The sequence below is a fragment of the Mus musculus genome, chromosome 19, assembly GCF_000001635.26.
Source record: "Mus musculus strain C57BL/6J chromosome 19, GRCm38.p6 C57BL/6J".
NCBI classification, from domain to species: Eukaryota; Metazoa; Chordata; class Mammalia; order Rodentia; family Muridae; genus Mus; species Mus musculus.
The window spans coordinates 44,029,493-44,053,844 of NC_000085.6; the positions used below are offsets into that span (position 1 = coordinate 44,029,493).

At 41.3% G+C, this 24,352-nt stretch overlaps 1 protein-coding gene and 1 pseudogene across 4 annotated transcripts in view; both read right to left on the bottom strand.

Annotated features, from left to right (window-relative positions):
* Positions 1–5,450: 5,450 nt before the first annotated feature.
* Erlin1 (ER lipid raft associated 1) overlaps positions 5,451–24,352 on the bottom strand; it is a 35,222-nt gene continuing 16,320 nt past the window's right edge. For 3 of the 4 annotated variants that reach the window (NM_001164360.1, NM_001164359.1, NM_145502.3), the window contains 5 exons: positions 19,630–19,688; positions 18,143–18,234; positions 11,255–11,344; positions 9,681–9,760; positions 5,451–7,656 (listed from right to left, as the gene is read on the bottom strand). In NM_001164360.1, the coding sequence (NP_001157832.1) occupies positions 7,435–7,656; positions 9,681–9,760; positions 11,255–11,344; positions 18,143–18,234; positions 19,630–19,688 (543 nt within the window). In that variant the 3' untranslated portion in view covers positions 5,451–7,434. The remainder of the gene's footprint in view (positions 7,657–9,680; positions 9,761–11,254; positions 11,345–18,142; positions 18,235–19,629; positions 19,689–24,352) is intronic. The other variant, XM_006526998.4, reaches the window with a different exon arrangement.
* Gm18230 (predicted gene, 18230) lies at positions 22,742–23,244 on the bottom strand (annotated as a pseudogene).

A 24,352-nucleotide genomic window follows, 5' to 3' on the forward strand; every position in this document is an offset into this window, starting at 1 on the left:
CAATCTTGGATGTTGGTTCTCGCTCCCCACCTTGAGATACATTCTTTATTGTTTGCCTTTGTATTGCTAAGCAATCTGGCAGTCAAACTTGTGATTCTTCTGCCCCCCACCTCCCATCTTGTCACCCGAGCACCAGGATCACAGATGCACACCACCACACCCAGCTTTATATAGATGTGGGGATTCGAACTCAGGTCACGCTTGTGCAGGGAATGCTTCCGCCTTGAGTCATCTCCCTAGCTCTTGTATTTTCTCGCTACTGTCCGACCTTCTCAGCCCTGCGAGCTCACTACATACAAAGCTGTGCTTGGTATTTCATAGGTTTCTAAGACCATTGAAATAATTACATTTACAGACTAGAAATAAGAAGCTAGGTTGCGTGCTCTGAGATGGTTTAGGAGAGTTTTCCTTGGAGAACCAGGTCTCTCATCAGTTCAACCTTTTGTGTCCATCAACAAGTAATTGAACGAAACATGGTATATGGCGTCCATCCTTAAGAAAGGATGGAATTCTGACATGCACTACAAGGTAGAGGAAGCGTGAAAACTCTATGCCAGGTGAAAGAGCAAGATACAAGATTCCACTCATATGGGGTATCTCGAATGGGCAAATTAATATACTCAGGGAGTGGATAAGAGAGGTTGGGAGGAGGGGGGAGGGGAGGCTATTGTATCACAGGTACAGAGTTTCTGTTTGAGAAGTTGGAAAGCTTCTGAAAACATTGATAACATTAGCGGTCATACACAGCACAGTGCGTGTATCTAATGCCACTGGGTTAAACACGGCAAAGTGGCTTTCATCCTTTAGATGAGGTTTTGCTATGTGGACCTGGCTGTTTGAACTTGCAGTGATTCTCCTGCCTTAGACTCCTGAACACTGAGACCACACCCAGGTCCATGCCATCACACCAGGCTAAAATGGTAAAATTTATGCTCTGGTAAATTTTACAACACTATATAAAAAAAGTGTCGATGGTTAAGAAGTTATCTTGTTTTTATTTGTATCTAAAGTGATCAATCTCTGTTGAGGTCAGGTTGGCCTTGAACTCACCCTCAATTGTAGAGTCTGGAGCATTGAGATTATAAGAATGTATCACCCTATGCTTAGTTCTTTAAAATAATAAACCTTCTGGTTGTTTTTTGAGTGGGTGGTCAAATTTACTGATTAAAAAAAAATCTAAAAATAACTGTAGAAATAAAAGGTAAGTGTGTGTAGCACTAGAATTCTTAGTTGAATGGCTTCATCTTGGCTTGTGGTCACCTCAGCGCCTGTTCTATATTGCCCACAGTAGGTTGTCAGTCATTTCCAGATCTGTATTGCCCACAGTAGGTTGTCATTTCCAGTTCTGTATTGCCCACAGCAGGTTGTCACTTGCTTTCAGTTGACAAGCTTATCTTGGCTTTGTGTTTTATTGTGACAGGTGAATCCATGAGTGCTAAGGCAGCTTTAAAGCCATCTAATCTATCAAGCCCTGACTATAACCTGGGATAGCTTGGTTTCCAAATCCTCTGTCTAGTCTCTGGAGGAACTCAGCAAGGTGTGACAAGATGTAGGAGGCCCTCCATGATCTATGCTGCCCTTCCCTTCTGACCCTGCCTTTGGGACTCCTCTTAGGTGCCCCCATCCCTACCTGTACAGTGTTTACGTGGAATTGTTTTCCATTAGTCAAAGGATCTGATGCTGCGATTTTCATAGTATCAGCTCAACTTTCTTGTAAAAAAGATTACAGCCAGAGATATACTTTAAATACCATACAGTTTCTTTTATAATGACTAGCAGTATTAAAATAGACATCAAATTAAAACTTAGAATGCTTTCATGATTCCTAAAGAAAATGTCACACTCATTTCTCTCCTCGGATTATGTGGCAACCACCTACTTTTATGTATATAGATTAGCTTGCTTGAATGTTTGATATAGTTGGACTCTTACAGTATCCTGCCTTCTGTGTCTGCTGTCACTCAGCAGACTTTCAAGGTCCATCCATGTTGTAGCATGTCACGGCCCCATTCCTTTTCATGACATGACGATGGTCTGTCCAGTCATCAGCTGTAGGGTATGCTTCAGTGTTCTTGGGTAGATATTTGTAAGTGGAATCACTGGGTCACATGATAACTATTTAACATTTCGAGGATCAGGCAAAAAGTATTCCAAAGTAAATTACAACCTGCCAGCAATGCATAAAGATTCCAATTTCTTGCCATCATTTCCTATTGTCATTTTAGGCAGCCTACTACTGTACCACCATAAAAATGAATGGCTCTGTATTACTGTATTTCTGTTGCTGTGATAAAACACCAGGACCAAAGGCATCGTGGGGAGGAAAGACTTTGTTTCCTCTTATAACTTGTAGTCCATCTTCCAGGGAATTCTGGAGGTAGAAACTGATGTCCTAGAGAAGTCATGGGGCAATGCTGATTACTGGCTTGTTTGCCTGGCTTGCTCAGCTTATTTTTTTTTATAGCATCCAGGACCACTAGCTCAGGGGTGGCACCTCCCAGTGAGCTGGGCCCTCCCACATCTATCAATCATCCATCAATAAAATGTACCATAGGCCAATTATTGGGGACATTTTCACACTTGAGATTCCTTCTTCCAAAATTATTTTATCTGGTGTCGTTAACAGGAAATTAGCCAGTGTAGACACTAAACACTTAAGACACCGACTTTATGAGTATTTGCCTATATGTATGCAAGTGCACACTTGTACAGTGTCCACAGAGGCCAGAGGAGTGTTGTGTGCTGCCACGTCGGTGTTAGGAACCAAACCCCACTCTTCTGGAAGAGCTCTTAACCACCGAGCCACTTCTCCAGCCCCAACCCTGAGCACTTTAACTCTTAACGGACATTGTGTATGTTCCTAGAGCTCCATGGGTTGAGACAGTTTTGCTAACTCAATGCAATAAGCTTGTGCTTCTGTGGGCTGGTTTTTCACTTTTCTAACACCAGGTTCTTGCTGTTTAAGTGGTCTTACCTTAAAGCGTTCACTCTCCTAAGAGACTGCTGAGTCTAAGAGAGCAAAGATTGTCTTGCTGGGTTGATGGTTCATCTATTAACTTCACATCTAGGACGCACATTTCTGGACGCACACCAGGTTATTCTTTAAGTTTTCGTTGAAATTTAACTTCATGGTCAAACTGCTGCTTCTTCTGTTGAGTCAGGAGGATTGCTGTCTCCATTGAAATGGTTTTTTTTTTTTGGGGGGGGGGTCAGCCCACAATAATCATTTACGCTCATTTCTCAATGAAAGTTGTCCCTTGGGGCACTAACTCTTGTGCACGCGTATGAACCGACTACAGCTTATGGTCTTGAGGGTTTCCTAAAGTAAAAACTGTTAAGAGTGCTTGCATGAAGTGGAGCTGCAACCAGGGAAAAGTGCGGTGACATCTGATGGAACTGTCCAACATAGACTTCACTCAAAGTCAAGAGGAGGGAAGGCTGAACAGAACTGGAGGGATCAAATACCCAGTTTCTCTGCATTTCCCTTATATGGCTGAACTGCAATTCGGTTTAATATAGCTATTAAGATGCAAACCCTGGCTTACCAGTAAGTGGAGAAATTTCGAAGGGAAAACCAGTTCAAACAGTTTTTCTGCTTTCTACTTTCTGTAGGCTGTCCCCAGGAAGGGGGTGTGACCTGGGGAAGAGGACTTTTTCAGTCAACATAACTTTATTCTACTGGAGCAGGAAGGCTTCCTACCTGAGCACAGTATCCACAATGACCATTTTTATGCTATTTAGTTCCATTTGGTTCATTTCATGGAAGAGTACTGTTTGTCCAGTCTCCAAAGGGCTCATGTTTCTGCAGTCAGCTGCTATTTTGACCAACTCCTCTAGAGAGTACTTCCTAGGCCTACAGAGGGCAGAGAAAGCCAACCCACGAGTTACTACTTAACATAACCAATCAGTCATCCTTTTTCCTGGCCTTCATTTAGACTATACATCCCCTGGAATCTTTCTAAATTCAGTGCCTTCAGTGCCTTCAGTGTCCTAATTGCTTCTGTGAGCAAGGTTAAGGTTAAAGACCCTGGATCTATGGTATAGCTCAAAGCTTTACTTTGCACCTTGTTATTTATGTGGTTTTGGGGTCACGTGATCTTTGGGGTCACGTGATCTTTCTAAACCCCAGCTATAAGATGACAGCAGAACCTCTTAAGGTTGTGAGGATTCAAAAAGAGAATGCCTGCAGAATGCTTCCATGTGCTAGTAAGCAGAAATGGTTATTAATAGGGGCTTGCAACGAGAAGGCTCGTATGTCTCCTGGCACTGTGAGGGAATCCACGAAATTGCATTTTCAATGTAATGTGACTTTCCCATCACCTCAAACATATTGTATCATCACCGTTTTCAGCTGGCTGCCTTCCATTCATCCTTTGAAAGTTGTCTCAGACCACACGTTACTTCCTAGAAACCACTAGATTCTGCTATTCACTGAACCTGCTGTGCGACTCACCATTATATGTGTTCTTGTTTACTTAAGCTGTGCCACCCCACCTCCAAGGATATATGCCTTTTTTGTTGCTTTAGCAACATACTGGGTAAATGGAAAACGCCAACTCTGAGCACAGTTCAGGGTAAACTCTCGGAAGTGAAGAAGAATCCTTAGGAGTTGGCAAGGGAGAGCTGGTGCCACAAGAGAGGAAAAGTAGGCCAGGACGGACATCACAGAGGGGGACAGAGGGAAAGCACTCACAGACCGTAGAGAACGGCTGCAAAGGACAGCAGAGTCAGGCTATAAAGCTCCGGGGCCACACACTGCACGTCATCATCTTAAAGCAAGGAGGAGTCACAATTGCTAATTCACACTTGCTTACAGGAGTGGGCAGAACTCATCTTAATACCAAAGCCTATAGGATAACGAGTTCAAATAAGCCACAGCTTCCTGGTCTGTGGCAGCTAATGTGGGATAGTATGGTGAAGTCCATGAAGCCAAATAAAGGGACTCCTTCCCGGGACTCCCAACTACTATTCCCTGCTACCCCAATATCACAGTTGCAACTGTCTCCCGGAGAGATGTTCCCCAGGTGAGAATCTAGGTCCAATTCTGACTCTGCTAACCTCTGAATAAATGAAATTAGTCATGCCACAGCACTTACAATGTACACGAGCTGCCTCATGCCTTCTTGATGCATATCTGCTTTCTTCCTAAGAAGACTCTAAGGGGCACAATGCCCATTTTCTTTCTTCAATCCATTGCACCTGATTTATCCCACAAACAATAACAAAATCTCAGAGTTAGGAAAAAGTGGACATGTTATTTTAAAAAATTTATACCTAGTAGTCATTATTTTGAAAAAAGTACAAACCTCTACAGTTAAGTTTAATCAGCAAACACCCTGGCCCTCTAGTTAAAATGGGCAAGACAGCCTTAGAGCACGTTACAGACAGCCTTGGAACACGTTATAGCAACAGAAATGTATGAAGACATGGAGAAAATAGAACACACACAATCACTGATAGGAAAATAATTTTATTTAGGTTTTTAAAAAAAGTTAACTTTCACATATAAATTTAGACTTAAAGATTACAGTGTATATTTACCAAAAGGAACGTCCCTGAAGGATGGTCAGACTTAGTTCACTGAGTGGGCACAGGGAAGCTCACTCCATAAGGAGCTCAAGTGGAAGTGCTTTCTTTAATCTTTCACAATGGCGCTTCCCTGCTCCTCACCGGGGCCTATGACCGGTAAGAAATCCCACAACCATCACTTTGGGGCAACAGCATTTCACTAAATGGGAATGAGAAACATCTCTAGGAATGAAAGCACAGAGCTCAGTGATCCAGATATCCCACGACAATCATCATTTATCTGCAGCAACAATGTAACACCAGTATTTGAAGGGCCAAAGAACACAAAATCTGTTTGAAGGTAATTTCTATAATTAAATGAGAAAAATTATTTTCTCCATATTACAAATGCCTCTATACTATAAGGCCTAGGGAAAACCCCCATTCAAATCTGGGCTTTACTTTCTTAATAAAATGTTTGGCACAACCCTTTAGCTGCTGTGAGATCAACAGCTGAGAGGTTTCAGAAGTGGCCCCATTACTTTTCTGTCTGGCTTCAACACAGTATACACAAGAGCTGTCAACAAGCTGGGCAGATTCAGGTCTACCTGTGCAGCACAATATTCCAGGAAAGTTAATGTGATGGGCAAAAAGGTCTGGATGACATGATCTCCTATAGCCACAGGCTAACTCTGTCATCTTCTCATGGAAAATGAATTCAATGGCTGCCCAGGAAGTCACAAGAATTCTTTCTGATCTCCTAGCGGAGGCGAAAGTTGGAAAAGCAACTTCGGTATCTGCATCCCAGGGAAGGAGACAAAGATGACTGAGGATGCTGTCTCGGTCACTTTGTTCCACACTTCGAGAATTACTTTAAGGAGAATCAGTGTGTTAGTGACCATAGCAGCCCTAGAACCTTGGCCTTTAGATAGAAGTGTTGGGGTGAATGAATGTGCCCCAAATCCAGTTTTAAAAACAAAAAATAATTCCTGCAATTATGACATAATACTGTGCAGTGAATCAGGAATTGCACACTGCTCCTATGTCTGGTTAAAGCCCTGTCCCAGCTTTGGTCAGCCAAGAGGTGACATCTAAGCAGTTGTCTGTGGCTAAAACCGGGCACTTTAGTCACACATGGGCTGGGACAGTGAGGTTGATGACATCACTGAATAGAGGAAACACAGGGACCCGTAGCTTTGGTGCAGTGCAGGCTTTATCTCCCTTAAATTTCAGCTGCTTTCTATATCTCTGAGTCTCCTAACGCAATAAACTAGTGATTGGGAATATCTTCGAGGAACCTCTGGTCGGGTGGCAAAGTACGCGTCCCTGCAGGCCACCAACCTGACTAGAAAAACAGAAAGGTACAATTTGTATCAAGTAAATGGTCATTCAACTGGAAGATAATTTCCTGGGAACCCAGAGGTCTGGCTGTCAATCACATGGAGGAATGCCGGGACTAGACTTTAAAGAGAGCCCGGGTCCCAAGTGTCTGATGACACTTGTCTTCTTTAACTTACCGTTTTCTGAAGGTCTTCTCTCTGGCCTCCTAGCTCTTGAATGTCTGAGCACACATGTCCTCAGGGACCAATGTAAACATTATTCAATAGCTTTTAAAAACCACAGCTTGTTATATAGTGTTTGACATTCCAGTGCAGGCAGTATCTTAGCATCAGACTTTCCCTCATTCATGAGTACCGGTTTACAAAGGAACACATACAGGATACTTGATAAAACTGTGGCTGCAGAGACCGTTTGAGTGCCAGACAGCTGGGTCTATCCTGTAGTCAGCTGGCAAACCAGGACTATGACAAGAGAATCACAACAGAGCACACATTCTCTGTGAATCTTACGAGTCCACATAACCACTGTTCCCACTTAGCCCCTTGGGTCGCATCTTGATATGGGAGAACATTTCCACCTCTTGCATCAACCTGCGTTCTCCTTGTTTTGGATGGGGCTCTCTCCAGAGGGCTCACGGGCCTCCTCTGGGGGAAGGGAGTCTTCTCTCCCAGTCCTACCATCAGAGTATTTCAGAGCACAGGAGGAGTCCACAAACATGCTGGGGATGTTGCTGCCAAAGTAGATCTTACTGTTTGAGGCAATGGCCTGGTATTTCTTGAGCTCCAGATACTCTGGGGTCAGTTTGTGCTGGGTGAGGAAACAAGAGCAGAAGAGTTAGAATAGTTTGGTGCAGCAGTCATCTCTTCTCCTTGAAGACTATTTCTCCAGTTGCTCTCCTGAGTAACATGACTCAACTTAGAGTGTTTCCCAGTGACCCTATTTCATTTTGGAGTGTGGTTATCCTATGAATAGCTAAGTTCTTAGCTAAAATCCCTTTAACAAACTCCTGTCTTAATGTAGGAGAAACCTTATCCTTTTTTTTAATAGATTGGGGATCAAATAACACAGTATTTCTTTTATAGCTTATAGAGTAGTTTGCATGCATTTTGTTTCATGCTCAACTCAACCAGGCAATGACAGAATTTCAGATTCTCTTGAGAGAGGTGCACAACTCAACAGATGAGTGTTAGGGTTTCCAAGGAAAAGCCTAGGTTCACAACTGTTTAACCAGGTGTCTTAGTGACTCAACTTTTTCAACCAAATTTGAGAATTGGAGTATGTCTAGAAATCACCTAAGCTGACATATCTGCCTTTATCCACAAGTTGGCTGTTTAAGTCATTTGTGGTAAGATGGATGTTTGCCAACCACCAGAACTGCTTCTACCAACAGTTAATGTTTGAAAAAGAACCTCACATATTTCAGACCGGCCTCAAACTTGCTCTGAGGCACAGGATGACCTTGAACTTTTAATTCTCCTGTTTTTACCACAGATTACTGGGATCTTAGACACCTGTCACCACACCCAGGTTTAGGTGGTGTTAGAAACCACATTGAGGACCAGCCATGCTAGCTAAGCACTCTATCCACTGAGCTACACCATCTGCCTCACTACTAGTATTTTGTGTTGATATTTTCAACCAAACTTGCTTTGGTTTAGAACCCATTTCTATTGTTTCTTAATTTCCTCAGGATTACTCTAGTAATCTGCTCTCTGTCTTGAGTCTGTCCTGTCCTTTGCAGTGCTGATCAGTTCCTCTCTGCACTTCAGCATCTTTAGTCACTGCATCTCCACCCTCTCCAGCGGATTCTAATCATCTGCCAAAACAGTGCAGTTAAGTCTGATCAAACAGTCCAACTAAATGACTTTCTAAAGCCTTTAATACACACTGATATGAGTAGCAGTTCTCAAGATGATATCAAATGACTACCCTTTTCAGAATAAGTTTGATCTTCATAATAATGTCTTTTATTTTTAAAATGACACTTTATTTTTGTTTATATGTATGTTTGTGTGTGCACATGTGTACATGGCTGTGAAGGGGCGGAGATAGAATCTAACCCCTTAGAGTTGGAGTGTGAGTCACCCAGTGTAGGAGTTAGATATTGAACTCTGACCCCCTGAAAGTGCAACAAGCACCCTTAACCATCTCTTCAGTCCCAGTAGTGAGATCCGGATGCTTCCACCTGGCCAGATCTCCAACCACCAATTTGTACTGGCGGATGTGGAAAGTCCCCATCCTGCCTTCATCTGTCAACATTCCACTCTGCTTCATCTGAAGTCAAATTTGTTTCTAAATTTACACTGTGGAAATGTATGTGAGAGAAGATGTTAAGACAAGTACTACAGGTGTGTAGCAGGAAGGGACAGATACACAAATGCACCATAGCACGCGGACAGCCTTCAACGGTGGAAAACTATCTTGCCCCAGAAGCTGCAAGGATGTCCCTGAGAGGAGGCAGTAAAGTTCAGTTTTTATCCTGAAAAGCTAACTTATCAGGAAAGCTATTCTAACTTAGTTTTCCTCTTTTTCTGTCATTTTCTCAAAAGATCTTCAACTTCTCAGAGCCCTTTCTTACAGGAGAGATGGATGGTTTCATGGCATTTGACCTGTGCTCATGAATCCACTAGTCTTTACTCCTTACTTTTAGAAAAACAGACAATGTTCCCTCCCTAACAATGGGTATCAATATGTCTTGCTATGTATTTGGTCAATGATGGGTTGGCCACTACCCTTTTCTGATACTGAATACAACTACTTCTACCACACTAGAACCCATGATATTGAATGCACACCAGAAGCAGTTACTAGGGAAGGGCATGGGCAGTCACCTTGTTTGAGGTGGCGTATTTGTGTGCAGCGTAATACTCGGCATCTGCTTTTGCCTTCTCTCGGGCCAGGAACGCAGCATCTAGCAAATAAAACGGTAACAGCATGTTTGCAATGAAAGAAAATTGCCACTCTATTCCCTCATCTGGGTAAGAGTATCTTTTTTACTGCTTAATATTTCAATTGTTTGCCTCACTGTAAGTTATAAATTTAACAACTTAAAAACTCTCAATCCTCAGAACAGCTCCTTTATAAGGGGAATTAAAGTTCATCACTGTTAACCAACAGCTCCTTTCTAAGTTAACTCATTTTCTGTTCTAAGTAGTTCCCTTGTCCTCCACCTCCCTCCAACTTCCCATCACCTAGAGCCTTACCCTCCACCCAGGAAGGGGTCAGGCAAAACAACTACAGGCCGAATCTAGAAACACAGAGAGATAAGAAAAAGCTATATATAAGCATAGACCATGGTCTAAGAACATCCACATTAGCTAGCATATGCAAGGCCCTGGGTTCAATAATGAACAGATCTACGTGATTACAGAGTTTTAGATTTTTCATTACAACTGGACTGTATCTTTTTCCCAGCTAATTTTTTTTTTTTTTTTTTTTTTTTTTGGTCAAGACAGGGTTTCTCTGTGTAGCCCTGGCTGTCCTGGAACTCACTGTGTAGACCAGGCTGGCCTTGAACTAAGAAATCTGCCTGCCTCTGCCTCCCAAGTGCTGGGATTAAAGGCGTGTGGCCCCAGCTAATTTGTTATTATTGCTGTTGACATGTGACAAACTGGTGGTGGTTCAGTTCATTATTTTGAACATCAAAAAATTATTTGTGTGTTTAATTTATGTGTTTAAATTATGTGTGTATGTGAGAGTAAGAGAAGAAAGACACACAGAGGGGGGAGGGGGAGGGAGAGAAGGAGAGAGAGAGAGATTGTACCCAAGAGACCATCTGGAGCTGTAGTTAGAGGCAGCTGAGTACTGCCTAAGCTAGGTTCTTAGAACTGAACTCAGATTCTCTTCGAGAGCCATACGTGTTCTTAAGTACCGAGCTATCTCCCCTGCCCTTACTGAGCACATGCCTAAAAGCTTTTCATTTCATTTCTTTTTTTTTTTTTTAATGTATGTGGGTATTTTACCAGCCATGTATCTCTGAGCATCATATGTATACAAAAGGGTGTTAGATCCCCTGGGGACTGGAATTAAAGATAGTTATGAACTATCACATGGGTCTGCGGATTGAACCTTGTCCTCTGGAAGAGTAGCCAGTGTTCTTAACCACTGAGCCATCTCTCTAGACACTTATTTTGTTTTAACAAAAGATTTTAAGGAATTCTTATACTTCATCAGAAAATATAGTAAGAGCTAAAAAAGCCTCATTGTAGAAAAGGAAATGAAAGTCACAGACTAAAGTGAGAACTAAATTACATAGGTTTTGTTGTTGTTTGTCTAGAGCATCAGGGTAGTTACTTCCTCCAGACCAGCATGTCCTATGTTTTTCCCCCACAAGACAATCAAGAACTGGTCCTGATGCAGAGAGGCAGTTCAGGACACTCAGAACTTCAGCCTTTCACTGTTGTACCTTCAATCTCAGAAATGCGTTTTTCAGTTTCTTTCTCCATCACTTTCTGTTGAAATCGAATTTTTGCTACTTGTGCAATCTTCTCTGCTTCTATAATAACACAACAAAGAGAAACACACTTAGAATCAGCAGTACAAAGTGCAACATTAATTACATGTGGCTTTATGTCTAACTGCTTCCAAGGTTTTATCTGTTCTGAAACGATTGAGAGGAAGGGAATTCCCTTCTTTCTTTGCTGTTCTAGTTTGGTGCTGTTCTTCTTTGTGGGAGGAAGGTTATAAAAGGTTAGCAGTTTCAGTCTTTCATGAGACTAGAAAACAACGGTTCACAGGCTAGAGGTAAAGACCGGTACAAAAGTGAAGCAGTACAAACTCATGGTGACAAAGGACAATGGCATATAGTGGCAAGGGAAAGGCAGAATTAGGGAAATTAAACAAGAGGACATGTTGTAGGAAACAATGGACATGACCTGGTAGGGATATGCCATGAAGCATAAAAGAAATTACATAGGGATAAAGGAAAAAACAAAACAAAAACCCTACATAGAGAGAGTCTACAGCCAGACAACAAAAGAGGACAACAGGAAGCCTGTGTTTTGAGTGACAGGATCACCAAGAAGATGACATAGGAAAAGAAGGACATGAGTTAGCAATGGAAACAAATGTTCACAGTGAGCACAGAAGCTGCCATACCCAAGTGCACACAGGGAAACTAAACACCTTTAGTGACCATCTGTCCTAACCAAAGCTCCCCAGACCAAACAGGAACGGTTCCAATTACACTTGAAAGTCTATCGACATAATTCTTAAAATAACATCTCAATTTTCCTTTTCAGATGAAGATTATGACAGCTATGGTCTTCTATGGTCACAGGTTTCTCATCTGAAGATTCAACCAAATACAGATGGAAAACACTCAGAACTTTAAAACAAGTGTGTACTGAACATAAAGATTCTTCTTGTCATCACTCCCTGAATGGTGTAGTATAACAACGGTTTCCGTAGAGCTTTCATTTAACAGGGATAAGTAAAGTATATGAGAGAATGCACCTATGTCAGATGAAACACATTCCATTTTCTATAAGGGGCTAAAATACTGTAGACTATGGTATGAAACCCCCCAAAGGCCCCAAAAGATACTTTAGCATATCTTGTCTCTGGCTTCTGGGGAGAAACATAAAATAAGAAAGAAAATTTCTAAACACTTTTATTTTTTTTTCCAGAAGACAGTACCCTTTATAAATTACCCCAGGACTTAATAGAGTGAAATTAATGTGTATTATTCTAGTTTAAAGATAAACTGCGATATACCACTCTCCATTTCATGGGAAGAAACCAATGAACAGCAAGATTTGGATTCCAGACAGAGGAATAGACAAAGGAGAAAATTCCTTTCAGGTATACCCGAAACTGTCATGGTAGACAATTGGTCTGCCTTAGAATGCACAGCAAGTTCATAGCAGGAACTAAACCCTCAAGGGCACAGAGAGAGAGAGAGAGCTGAGGATTTGTATGGTGGCAGCTACGGTGTGACTATTTCACAAGAAAGAGCGGCAAGTAGGCAATGCTCCAAACAGGAGCAGAAAGGCCTTGTACATTTGAACTGACTTCCAAATAAAACCAAGATCTCCAGAGGCTGCAACTCTAAGAGCCTGGACTAAAGAACTCTGCCTGCTAGCCTAGTGAGAGCTGGAGAACAACCAGTTATTTTAAAAGCAGAAGAACGAGTACCCAAAAGAACATCCAGTGCAGTTGCACGCTTATAATCACACACAGGAGGCCAGACAACAATGTAAACTTAGTGTGGTGCAGAACTGTGAGCTGAAGTGCCATCTGAGGATGAAATGACAGCACTTTTGACCAAGGAAGACTGAACAAGCTTTGCCTATACTAGAAAAACAAAACAAGAAAACAACCAAATAGCAGAAAAAAGTAAACTGTCTGAAGCAGAGGGGATGATTACCACATCTGAATGAAAGCAAATGCTCACTACGGGAGTCCTTAGCAACGACGAGAGTCCTTAGCAACGACGAGAGTAAGCAAAGGGAAGGGAAAGCAACATGGAGACAGGGACAGAGCAACCATGGCATGTGCAACTGGAGAAGGCGGTGAGCGGTAAAGCATTTCAACAGTAGATTATCGAGAAGAGGACAGAGAAAATGACTAACTTTACATTTTACTGAGTCAGATACACACCGGTTTACAAGTAATGACTAGTTGTGTATTCCAGACACAGAATGTAAAACTTCCAGGCAAGTAAAAGAAATAAAATGACTAGAGGCAATTCACAATGGAAAAAGAAGTAGAGAAAAAAGGACATGGTAAATAGCACATAATTGAGTAACAACAGATCTAAATACAGTAGCAACTACAATAAATATAAAAAGACTAAAACTCACCAGTTAAAAGACAGATTCTCACATTGGATAAGATAACAAAATCCAGCTATATGCTGTTTATAAGAGACACACCTAAAACATAATGACATAGAAAAGTTGAAAGTAAAAGAATGAGAAGATACACCAAGCAAACAGCCAAGAGAGCACAGCTATGTTATGAGGCATAACCATATAGCTATCACTAGACAGCATTGATTCTCACGCCACAACATATGTTTAGGGATAAAGAATGTTATAAACCAGTAACAAGGCTTCTGCGGAATCAACAATCCCAAATGTACACGCCCTTCAGGATATAGGCTCAAAATAAAGAAGAAACTGTAAGTCAACAATGAGCACAGCAGAACGCTTTAACACAATGTTCTCAGTAAACTGACAGTACCAGAAGACAAAAGTGAGAAGAACAGAGAAGATGCGGTCAATCAGCACAGAAACCTGCATCCAACAAACGGAGGTGATATATACACACGGGGCATTTACAGACAAGGCTTACAGAACAAATTTCAACAAGCAACATACAGCAAATGCTATCTTCTGACTGTACCTGACACTGAAAATCAATAATAAAAAAGGTAGACTCTCAAAACTCACTCAACCAAAACCTGAAGAAAAAATATGTAACTCATGGGTTAAAGATGAAATTATAATGGAAAAAAGAACACTGAACACATATACGCAAAACAAGAGCCACTAGACACATCCTGCAAGACCAAAGCAGTCCTCAGAAGAAAATGTATACTCCTACGCGATTCACTACAAAACAAAGCAAAACAAAAGAACCTAAAACCGAAGAGAAAGAAAGAAAGAAAGAAAAAAGGAGACACTGGAAGCCAATGGTTAAAGCATCTAATTCTAGAATCTGTTTCTTAAAAAAACCGATGAGCAAATTCACAGAGAAGAAGGAAAAAAACTCGTAGAAATACCACAGGAAAGCAAGCAAGCAAAACCAAACACAGCTCTCCAAAAAAATAATCAATAAGATCAATAATCAATAAGCAGTTTTGACTGCTCCAACAAAAAGAATGTACAAACAAAGAACGTAAGGGCAGGGAGAGGATGGCAGAGGCTTCAAAGCCACAGGGAAGGTTACAAGTCCATATCCCTACCCCATTTGAAGTAGTATATAAAATAGACAGTTTTCAACAAAAATAAAATGTCCAAACCTTAAAAAGAAATGAATAATAGAGTAAACTCATATGCAACAGAGAATGAAACCAGGTTAGAGATTACCAAAGCACATGTAAACAAACCAGCACAAGCCATAGTAGAGCAGTGCTCTATGGGTCCCACGAATTCAACCCACGAGAAGGAAACAGTACGCACCATACACAGAATGTTCTGGGAAATAAATGCTCTTCAATTTATTCTGCACTTGGAAGAAACATGGCACACAACAAACAGCAAATCCCAACACCAAACAAAACACAAATACACACAACATGGTAAGAATCTGTAAGAAAACTGTAAGCAGGCCTCATAGGGAACAAAAGGAAAAATTCTCAAAATTCTTAGTAAGCCCCACAAGAGGTCGTGACGGTGAACTTTCCCCACATGACCGAGTAGGTTTCATAGAGTAACACAAAGAAAACCCAGTAATATAACATCTAACAATACAATCCACCGCATTACATTAGCAGCTTAAGAACCAACTCCACATACAGAAAAAGTAACTTAGTTTCAGTAATTCTTAATAAGGGCCCTTGGCAAGCAAAGGTCGAAAGAAACTTCATTAAATAGCAAATGTTAAGACAGCAATTGTTATTGGAACTGTAGCAGCAGAAGGCCTGCTACTGCTCCTTTTGGAGGCTGAAGCTTAAAGCAGTGAGACAAGAAGAAATGGGAGGTGTGATGTTTCTCTGCAGAAGAAAGCAGACTTACTGATATCTCAAAACAATTCCATTGCTCACAGGAAACCAAGGATACGGTTATGGATACCAGCATCTTCAGCACTGTTGCTAATTAAAAACCAATCGATAGCTACACAAAAGCAACGACAGCCAGGAAAAGTTCCTCTGTAGAAGAGTGTACTTATTACAGAAACAAACAAACAAACAAAATTAAAGGGTTACACAGGGATGGAATGCTTTCATTTTTTGCTGTTTTTCTGTACATTTGTCTGTTCTGGAACTTACTTTGTAGAGCAGGCTGGCCTTCCCACCCCAGTACAAGGACTAGAGATGTGCGTCCCACACCAGATACTAACGAAGTGAATTTCTAGCAAATATCAGGGACTTTACGAATACTATACTTTTTCCAGTTTTCATGTGCGTGTGAGCACACACGTGTAGAACCCATGCATGTGGGTGCACAGCAGGTGGACGATGAGGTTGATACCAGGAGTCACCTCTGACTCTTCCCTTTTATTTAAGGTGGGGTCTTCTCAATGAAACTAGAACTTATCTATAAAGTCTTGCTGCCCGTTTGCTCTGGGGAGCCCGTCTATGCCTGATGAGGCTGAAATTACAGTGGGTCACCCAGTCCTCTCCGTGTTTTTATGTGTTTCTGGTTTTCACAATTGCTTACACTTTACACCCTGAGCCATCTCCTTAATCTTTAATTTTGATACTCCTTAAAGTACATTTCTCATAAATAGTATCATAAATATTTCCACTCTCTCCAAATCAGTCTACATCCAATGTAGTTCAGCAAAATTCCTGACAGTATTTTACAGAAGTAAGCTGGTCCTTATAGTCTCCTGGCTGAATACAGGGCCTAGCTAGCCCAGGCTAATTTCAGAATAATTAAGAATAGTTAACAATTATTGCTAAGAGGAACAGCTAAGGAAAAACTCTAGCAGCAAGAAGTAACAGGGAAGACAGAGCAAAGAGTTTAAACAAAACAGAGATCTTTGACATATAATATCTTACTATGCGACATGAACGACATTCAAAAGAGGAAGTACTGAAGCCCTCAACAGTCTGAGACAACTGGGTTAAAGCCAAATCTCTGTCACATTAACATCAACCCAAATCCCTGGGGAATGGAAGGCCCATACACAAGAGGCGAAACCTGAAATGTTCAGAATAAATGGGATTGGTGGAGGCAAAAAACCTCATAAACAAAATAAGACACAAAGCACCAGATTTGAGATGAACTAGACTATGTGGAAGTCGAATATCCGTATCTCAAAGATACCTCAATTCAAAGAGAAGCCACTAATCAAGAAAAGATTACTTGCAAAGCATAAATCCGGGGAAGGGTCAGTACTCAACAAATACGAAGAACACCATAATCAGTTCAAAACAGCCATCCGAGGATTGGCATAGGATGCTCAAAGGCAGTAAACCTTACAGCGTTTATTTTAACCCTTAAATCCAATAAAGAATTACTAAGTATCTGGGATATTAAAGTTGACATTACGTGACCCTCTGTCCATCAATGAATTGGCATGCACATATGAAGTCTGGCAACCCCAAGGTGTAAGGAGCACACAGAGAAAGGAGAACTCAGCATAGCAGTACAGAACCCAGAACTCAAACTCTGCTCAGGACAGTGGAGTTGAAGAACCAGGGAAGGGGCAGCTTGGCAGCAAGAGGAACTGAACACTCCACACACTGGACTCAGCAATTGTGCCCTGAGGGATGTTTTTTACAACAGTGCTTCTCCACCACCTACCCCCAAAGTACCTTTTCCTTAAATTTCAATCTATTAGAAACCAACAGATTACTAACTATAATAAAAATGAATTATTAGAACTGGACTACTCAGAGTTCCCAGGGACTAAGCCACCAACCAACCATACATGGGCCGGCCCATGGCTCCCTTTACATACATAGCAGAGGACTGCCTTATCTGGCCTCAGTGGTAGGGGATGTACTTGGCCCCATGGAGACTTGATGCTTCAGAGAAGTAGGATGCTAGAGAGGTGAGGTGGGAGTGGGTAGGTGGGTGGGTGAGCACCCTCTCAGAGGCAAAGGGGAGGGGAAGGAGGTGGGAGGCTTGTGCAGGGGAGATGGGTAGAGGGAAAACATTTGAAAGGTAAATAAATAAAATAATAAAAAAGTAAAACTCACAAAAAATTAACTGTGTGAAAATGCTTTAAGAATTTCTTAAATTCTCTCAGGAGTTGGACAGTTTCATTATGGCTTAGGAAAAAGAGTTGGTACAGGCCTGTCCCATACCCTCTGCTGAGTCACACTGCTAAGAAGCTCCTGCATGCGAGCAGAGGCACTGAAAAGGCAGTCAGCACACAGCAGTGCTGCAGTAAGAACAAACTACAAAGTGTGAACTCTTCAGCAGGAGTTCCCGAATGGATTCCTGCTCACAGAGTGAAATTATACCGTAAACTGAAAAGGAGCTAGGCTACTTTACTATCTACTGGCTTCACTTACTTTAAAGGTTTAAGGACATCTGAACGTACAATGAAGGTTGCAGAATTCTCCACTACACATAATGCTGTCTTATGTCCCCTCACTGTCAACATGAAATTGATGAAGCACGGGACAAAGTCACAATACAGAGTCATTCATTTCACAAATAGATCCAAGTACCTATAACAGCCCTTTTCCTCTCCGTCTCAGCTTCTTTCTCCACCACCTTTTGTTTCTGTGCAGCTATGAGAAGTTTTGTCTTCTCTGCCTCCCTGTGAAGTAAAACATACAAATCAGAAAAGGCTCTGCCTTTCCCTTCTTCCCACCACCTTGCCTGCTTTGTGGTCCTGGGGATACAGTACAGTAACATGCAGGTTTGAGAGTGTAACGCAAGCGTATCCTGCATATGACCCTTCTGAATAAGGAAAGAGAGGGGACGGGGCAGCGAGAGATGGAGGGAGGAAGGAGAGAACCCATAGGATTCATCTATTAGCGGAAGCAATTGTATGTAAAGTTTAAGATACCTTCCTGATCCTTCAAAAATTACTTCTAATAGCAGCTCAGATTCATAATCTACCTCTCAGCTTGACACTTCATAACTCTACAATCAAACAGAGGAACTAAAACTGTACAACAAAAGATAGACTAGAAACTTGCTATATTCATCTCCCCACCCCGTGCGTGCGTGCGTGCGTGCGTGCGTGCGTGTGTGTGTGTGTGTGTGTGTGTGTGTGTGTGTGTGTGTGTGAGAGACTCAGCCCTGTGCATGTCAGGTAAGCACTCTGCCATGAGCCACATCCCCAGCCCTCATCTACTGTAGTCCTGATTTTTGTAGTTATTTTTCATTTATTTTTATTTTTCATTGTAGTTATTTTCATTTCATTTTTCATCACTTATTTTCCTCTCAACAGCCAAAAATTTTAAATGTATTTATTCTTTCATATATAATCTATGAGAATATTGCTATTTCAAATATTTTAAATATTATCATAAAGAGATCCTCTATAATACTTAGAAACTAATCCCACATCAGGCAGATAACCTCTTTCTTCCCAGTTCTGTACACATTAAAAAGACAAAGGAGTCAACTCAAACTCAGGCAAAACCTCCCTACAACTATCACAAAAGAATAAAAAAATCCCTAAGCTTTATACTAACTAAGTATCTACTCATTAAAAAAAGATCCCCCCCCCTTTAAAAATATGTATGGGTGTTTTGCCTGCCTGCCTCTGTGCAGTGTGTGTATGTGTGTGTGTGCAGTGGCATGGAGGCCAGCAGAAGGTACTGAATTCCCTGGGACTTATCTATTCTTATCATAATAATAAAGTAACAAAAAGGACAGTCTTTTCCACATTAACAGGCTTCTCTGCTTTATTACTATTTCATCCAAGGCTCTATTTATATATAGATTATAGCTCTTTGTATCTCCAACAATCATCTCCCAACAAGCTGCATCTCTGAGTGCTGCTCTGAAAATGCCCATACATAAAGAGAAATCCAGTAGAATTTACCGGGAATTAAGAAACAAAAGGTAATATTACTAAAGTACAGAAAACAGCTATTTATCCAATCCCAAATTAAGCATTTTCTATCTTTTCCCTAGACTGTTACATTAATATACAAACAGTTTTAAATAGAAATATTAGGACCCCATGAGTGTTACTCACATTAATTCAAAATTTCTTCTTATGGCTTCTGGGATTTTGGGTTTTGTAACACGCACAGCCTAAAAAAAAAAAAAAAAAAAAAGTGAAAAGCCAAAATATATATGAAAAATAAGTATTCAAACCAGTCATGGTAGCATACACATATATAATCTAGTCAATCAGATGGGAGTTCAAGGTCACTGTGGGCTACACAGACAGACCTAGGGAAGAACAACAAAACTCCAAACAGAAGGCAGCAACAATGGAAGTCCTTTGACCAAGCCTTCTACAGGAGAGCTCCTCCTAGGGCTCTCATTTAAATAACAACTGTAACACAGTTCTCCACTAACTTACACAAGGATCCCACTAGCAAATCTACAACTCTGTTGGCACAGAGCCAACGATGAACTACCAGTTTACTCAAAAGGTGCCAGACCTCAAGAGAAAACCACCTTACTCCTGAAAGAAAGTAAACTGGGAAGTTCCCCTTAGAAAATAGTTTACAAACCTCCGTAGTTGGAGAGTTTTATTTGCCATTTCAAATTTGCAAACCAAAGAAGGGAAGTCAGGCAACGGAACAAGGTTGAGAGGTAAATTATGTTAAAAGCAATGAAAATTCCAGGCCGGTGTGTGCAACTAAATTCTGTGTCCAGTTAGCCAAAGGTCACTTCCTAAAGTTACAATTCGTTGCTTGTATGTATAAAGCAGCCCAAAGCTTTAGAAGTGGTTCTCAACCTATAGGTCACAACTACTTTGGGGGTCACCTATCAGATATCCTTTGAGTATCATAGGAGTCATATGTCAGACATTTTTTTACATTATGATTCATAACATAGCAAAATTACAGTTCTGATGTAGCAATGAAATAATTTTATGGTGGGAGTCACTACAACATGAAGAACTGTATTCAAATGTTAGGAAGGCTGAGAACCACTGCTTTAGGAAACTAGCAACTCTGCCGGGCAGGGGTGGCCCACACCTTTAGTCCCAGCACTTGGGAGGCAGAGGCAGGTGGATTTCTAAATTCAAGGCCAGTCTGGTCTACAGAGTGAGTTCCAGGACAGCCAGTGAGTTCTCAGGCTACACAGAGAAACCCTGTCTCAATCCCACCCCACCTCAAAAGGAAACTCGCACCTCTGAGCTTGCACTCTTCTTTCTTTCTTTTTCTTTTCCTTTTTTCCTTTCCCTCTTTCTTTCCCTCCCTCCCTCCCTCCCTCCCTCCTTCCCTCCCCCCCTCTCTCTCTCTCTTTCTTTCTTTCTTTCTTTCTTTTCTTTCTTTCTTTCTTTCTTTCTTTCTTTCTTTCTTTCTTTCTTTCTTTCTTTCTCTCTCTCTTTCTTTCTTTCTCCATTTAGAACCAGGCTAACCTGTATTTCTTACTGATACGTTGTTGTTGTTCTAATCACAGTGGACTTCGGCATAATTAGGGTATCAATTTGGAATCTTGCTTTTACGGGCTGACTTGCCCACACTAAGGACTTTATCTCCGGAAGCTTTTGCATTTGCTAACCAAACATCCTGCACCTACCACTGATACTGCACACACATAACTCATGATTTGATCTCTCTTTGAGAACTGGCTAAATGTTTAAGTAACAAAGCCTTTAAGCACATGAACCTTATTTTTTTTTAACTTTCAAAACTTCCAATTTTTTAAAAGACATTTTTACACTTGTTTTGTGTGTACATGTATGCAGAAGCCAGAGGAAAACTTGTACTGTACTAGGTGGGCTCCAGGCAATAGTGTGTTTCAACAATAAATAGTTGCTGAGCTATTTATTTCATCAGCCCATAATTTTCAACAATCCTTTCTTTCTCAGTTTACTCATGGTTAATTTTTTAACCCTGTCTATAGTGAAAATAATATCTCCATCAGTAGCTAAGCTGATAGTACAGATGTAGTAAAGACTGTTTATTTTAAAAGACTAGAAAAAAATGCATATGCATTTGCTTAAGTTTTTCTAAAATGAAGGAATTCTCTAGCATTGTAGAAAAAAATCACAAGGGGATTTTAGACCCTAAGAATCAGCATCATGCGTTGGATTCCCAAGCATAAACACACAAGCAAGCATTTGTCAAGCTTCTGACGACCTAAGAATCTCAACCTCTGAGGGCTGGAGAAATGGTTCAATGGTTAAAGAGATTCAGAGAACCAGGGTGGATTCCTAGCACCACGTGATGGCTCAGAACTGTAACCAGTCCCAAGGTATCTGATATCCTTCCTGGCACCAGGCATGCATGTGGTGCACAGACATACTTGAAGGCAAAACCCCCAAATACAGAAATGCTGCTGCCATTGCAGAGTTCTAAAAAACCACTCGGTTCCTCATTTACAAACAAAAGTCAAGACCAAACAAACAAACCCCAAAAAACCAAAAAACCATCTCTGTTCTTTGTTTAATTTCTAGCCCTTACTGGAGAAATCACCTAGAAACAAACAGGATGAAGGTAAGCGATTTCTTCAGGCTATCTGTGAAAATGCATACAAGTTCCCTACTACTACAGCTGGGACACAGAGATCACCAATTTCTGGGGCATATTTCCAGACATTGGTAAAATATCCTCAAGTTTCCCCCAGGGAGGGGCCAATGCTTCAAGTTGGCGGTGGCTTTCAAAGCACAAACACAGAATACTTCGTAACCTGTAAGTTTCTAATTACCTAGACAGAAGGCTGGAATTTATCCTCTCTAACCCAAAGGCAGAGATGGAGAAAATCAAGTATTTGACTGATCTTTCTTTGAGTTAAGCCATGTTTGCCTTGGTTGGGCTCCTGGGAGACAGAAATTATACTTATAAAGTAGCAAAGAAATAATTTTATGGCTGGGGGTCACCACAATATGAGGAACTGTATTAAAGGATCGCAGCATTAGAAAGGTTGAGAAGGTGTGAGGGCCTCCAAACTTTCTGCCTAAAAAGGGCAGCTTGGAAAAAAAAAAGGGCAGCTTGGGAAAAAAAAAAAAAAAAAAGGGCAGCTTGGTTCTTGGCTTTATTTTACCAGAGCGCTCTCTCCTTATACAATGTACTTAAGAATAGGGGCATTTTCAATGACTTCATAATTGTCAAACACTTTACTAATGGCTCCTCAAAACTGCCCCTAGAGTCCAGTGCCCCTCAGAGCGCTCACAGGTCCTAGCAAATGAGCTTCTTGCCTAACTTCCACAGTGACTCATTTGCTGTAGAAAAATGTACAGATCCAAAGAAGATGAGCATAATTCTACTTGGATGACATTGACCTTCTGAGAATAAGAGCCTCAGAGGCGACTATTCTGACTCATATGCAGGCAGGAAATAATGCATGGTGAAGACTCCCAAGTCTTCTCATTATTTAACTGGCTTGACTTGCCTGAACAGGATGAACAGTGGAGGAGGACATCATGTCTGGCTCATCTAGACACGTCTCCATGGCCAGAAGGAACCAAATCATTTAATGTCTGTAGAAGCAAAATGTTTTCCAGACCGGGCAAAGGTGGAGCCAGTCTTTGGATGCTAAAGCAGAGCTCATAAGCTTGACTGAGTCCATCGTACAGATCCCGACAGAATGGCACTCACATCATGGTTAAAATCTCTCACATCACTGTTAAGTTCATGAGAAGATCTGAAGCAGAGATGGGTAATGCTGTGTAATAGTTCCTTTCTTTTACAATGAAGTAGCTTTCCAAAATATAGTTTCTCGAACTTTCCAGTGAGATAATTCTTTTTTTTTTTTTTTTTTTTAAGATTTATTTATTTATTATATGTAAGTACACTGTAGTTGTCTTCAGACGCACCAGAAGAGGGCGTCAGATCTCATTACGGATGGTTGTGAGCCACCATGTGGTTGCTGGGATTTGAACTCAGGACCTTTGGAAGAGCAATCTGTGCTCTTAACCACTAAGCCATTTCTCCAGCCCCAAGATAATTCTTCTACCTCTTGTCTAAGGTCCACAGGCACATTACCCACTGTGATCTTATTCCTCTTTATGTCGGTCGGCTGCCCCGTGGCTTAGTGGACATGAAGGTGGCACGCTAGGCCCCTCTTTAAATTGCCTGGGTCCTCTTGACCCTGATGGACTACAAGGGTAGGTGTGGAGGGGAACAATCAACCGCAGAAGTTCTTTTTGAGGTACCCATTGGTCACCCAAACCCTTGACAAATATGGCTGTGCCCAGTCTAGAGATTAACAAGGTACAAAAACTACGGTGGCTGAGATGCTGCCCTAATGCATCCTGGGAGGAGTTAATGGATTGGAGTACCTAGACCACAACACCCCACCACTCAGAGAGCCAAGCACAAGGGTTTTAAGAGCAAGCATTCAAAACATCTTTAAGAGGACAAGATGCTTGTTTAGCATCAGGGAGTCCTTGGGGTGGGGCCTCAGAACCACAAACAAAAACAAAACGTTTAAGCAGCACAGCATCTCCCATGTGAAAGAGAACAATCAAATCTGTAGGTAATACTGAGGACTGTCATACTAGTCTGAGGATCACAGTGGGATAGAGTAAGGCTCTGTGGGACAACGTCAACCAGGGGAGGTCATAAAGACAATTCAGTGGCAAATTCAGAAGTCAAAAATTTAGAACCAGAATTTATGAGATAACAGGTTTCCCGGTGTGAACAGCAGACATGACGGCGACTTCCACTCTGGATGGCTGTGATTCAGAGGAACACAGACATGCTATATTTAAAGACTTGCCAACTATCTTTTCAGCCTTATAAAAAGAAGCATAAAATAAGAATACCTTGTGTGTGTGTATGTGTGTGTGTGCA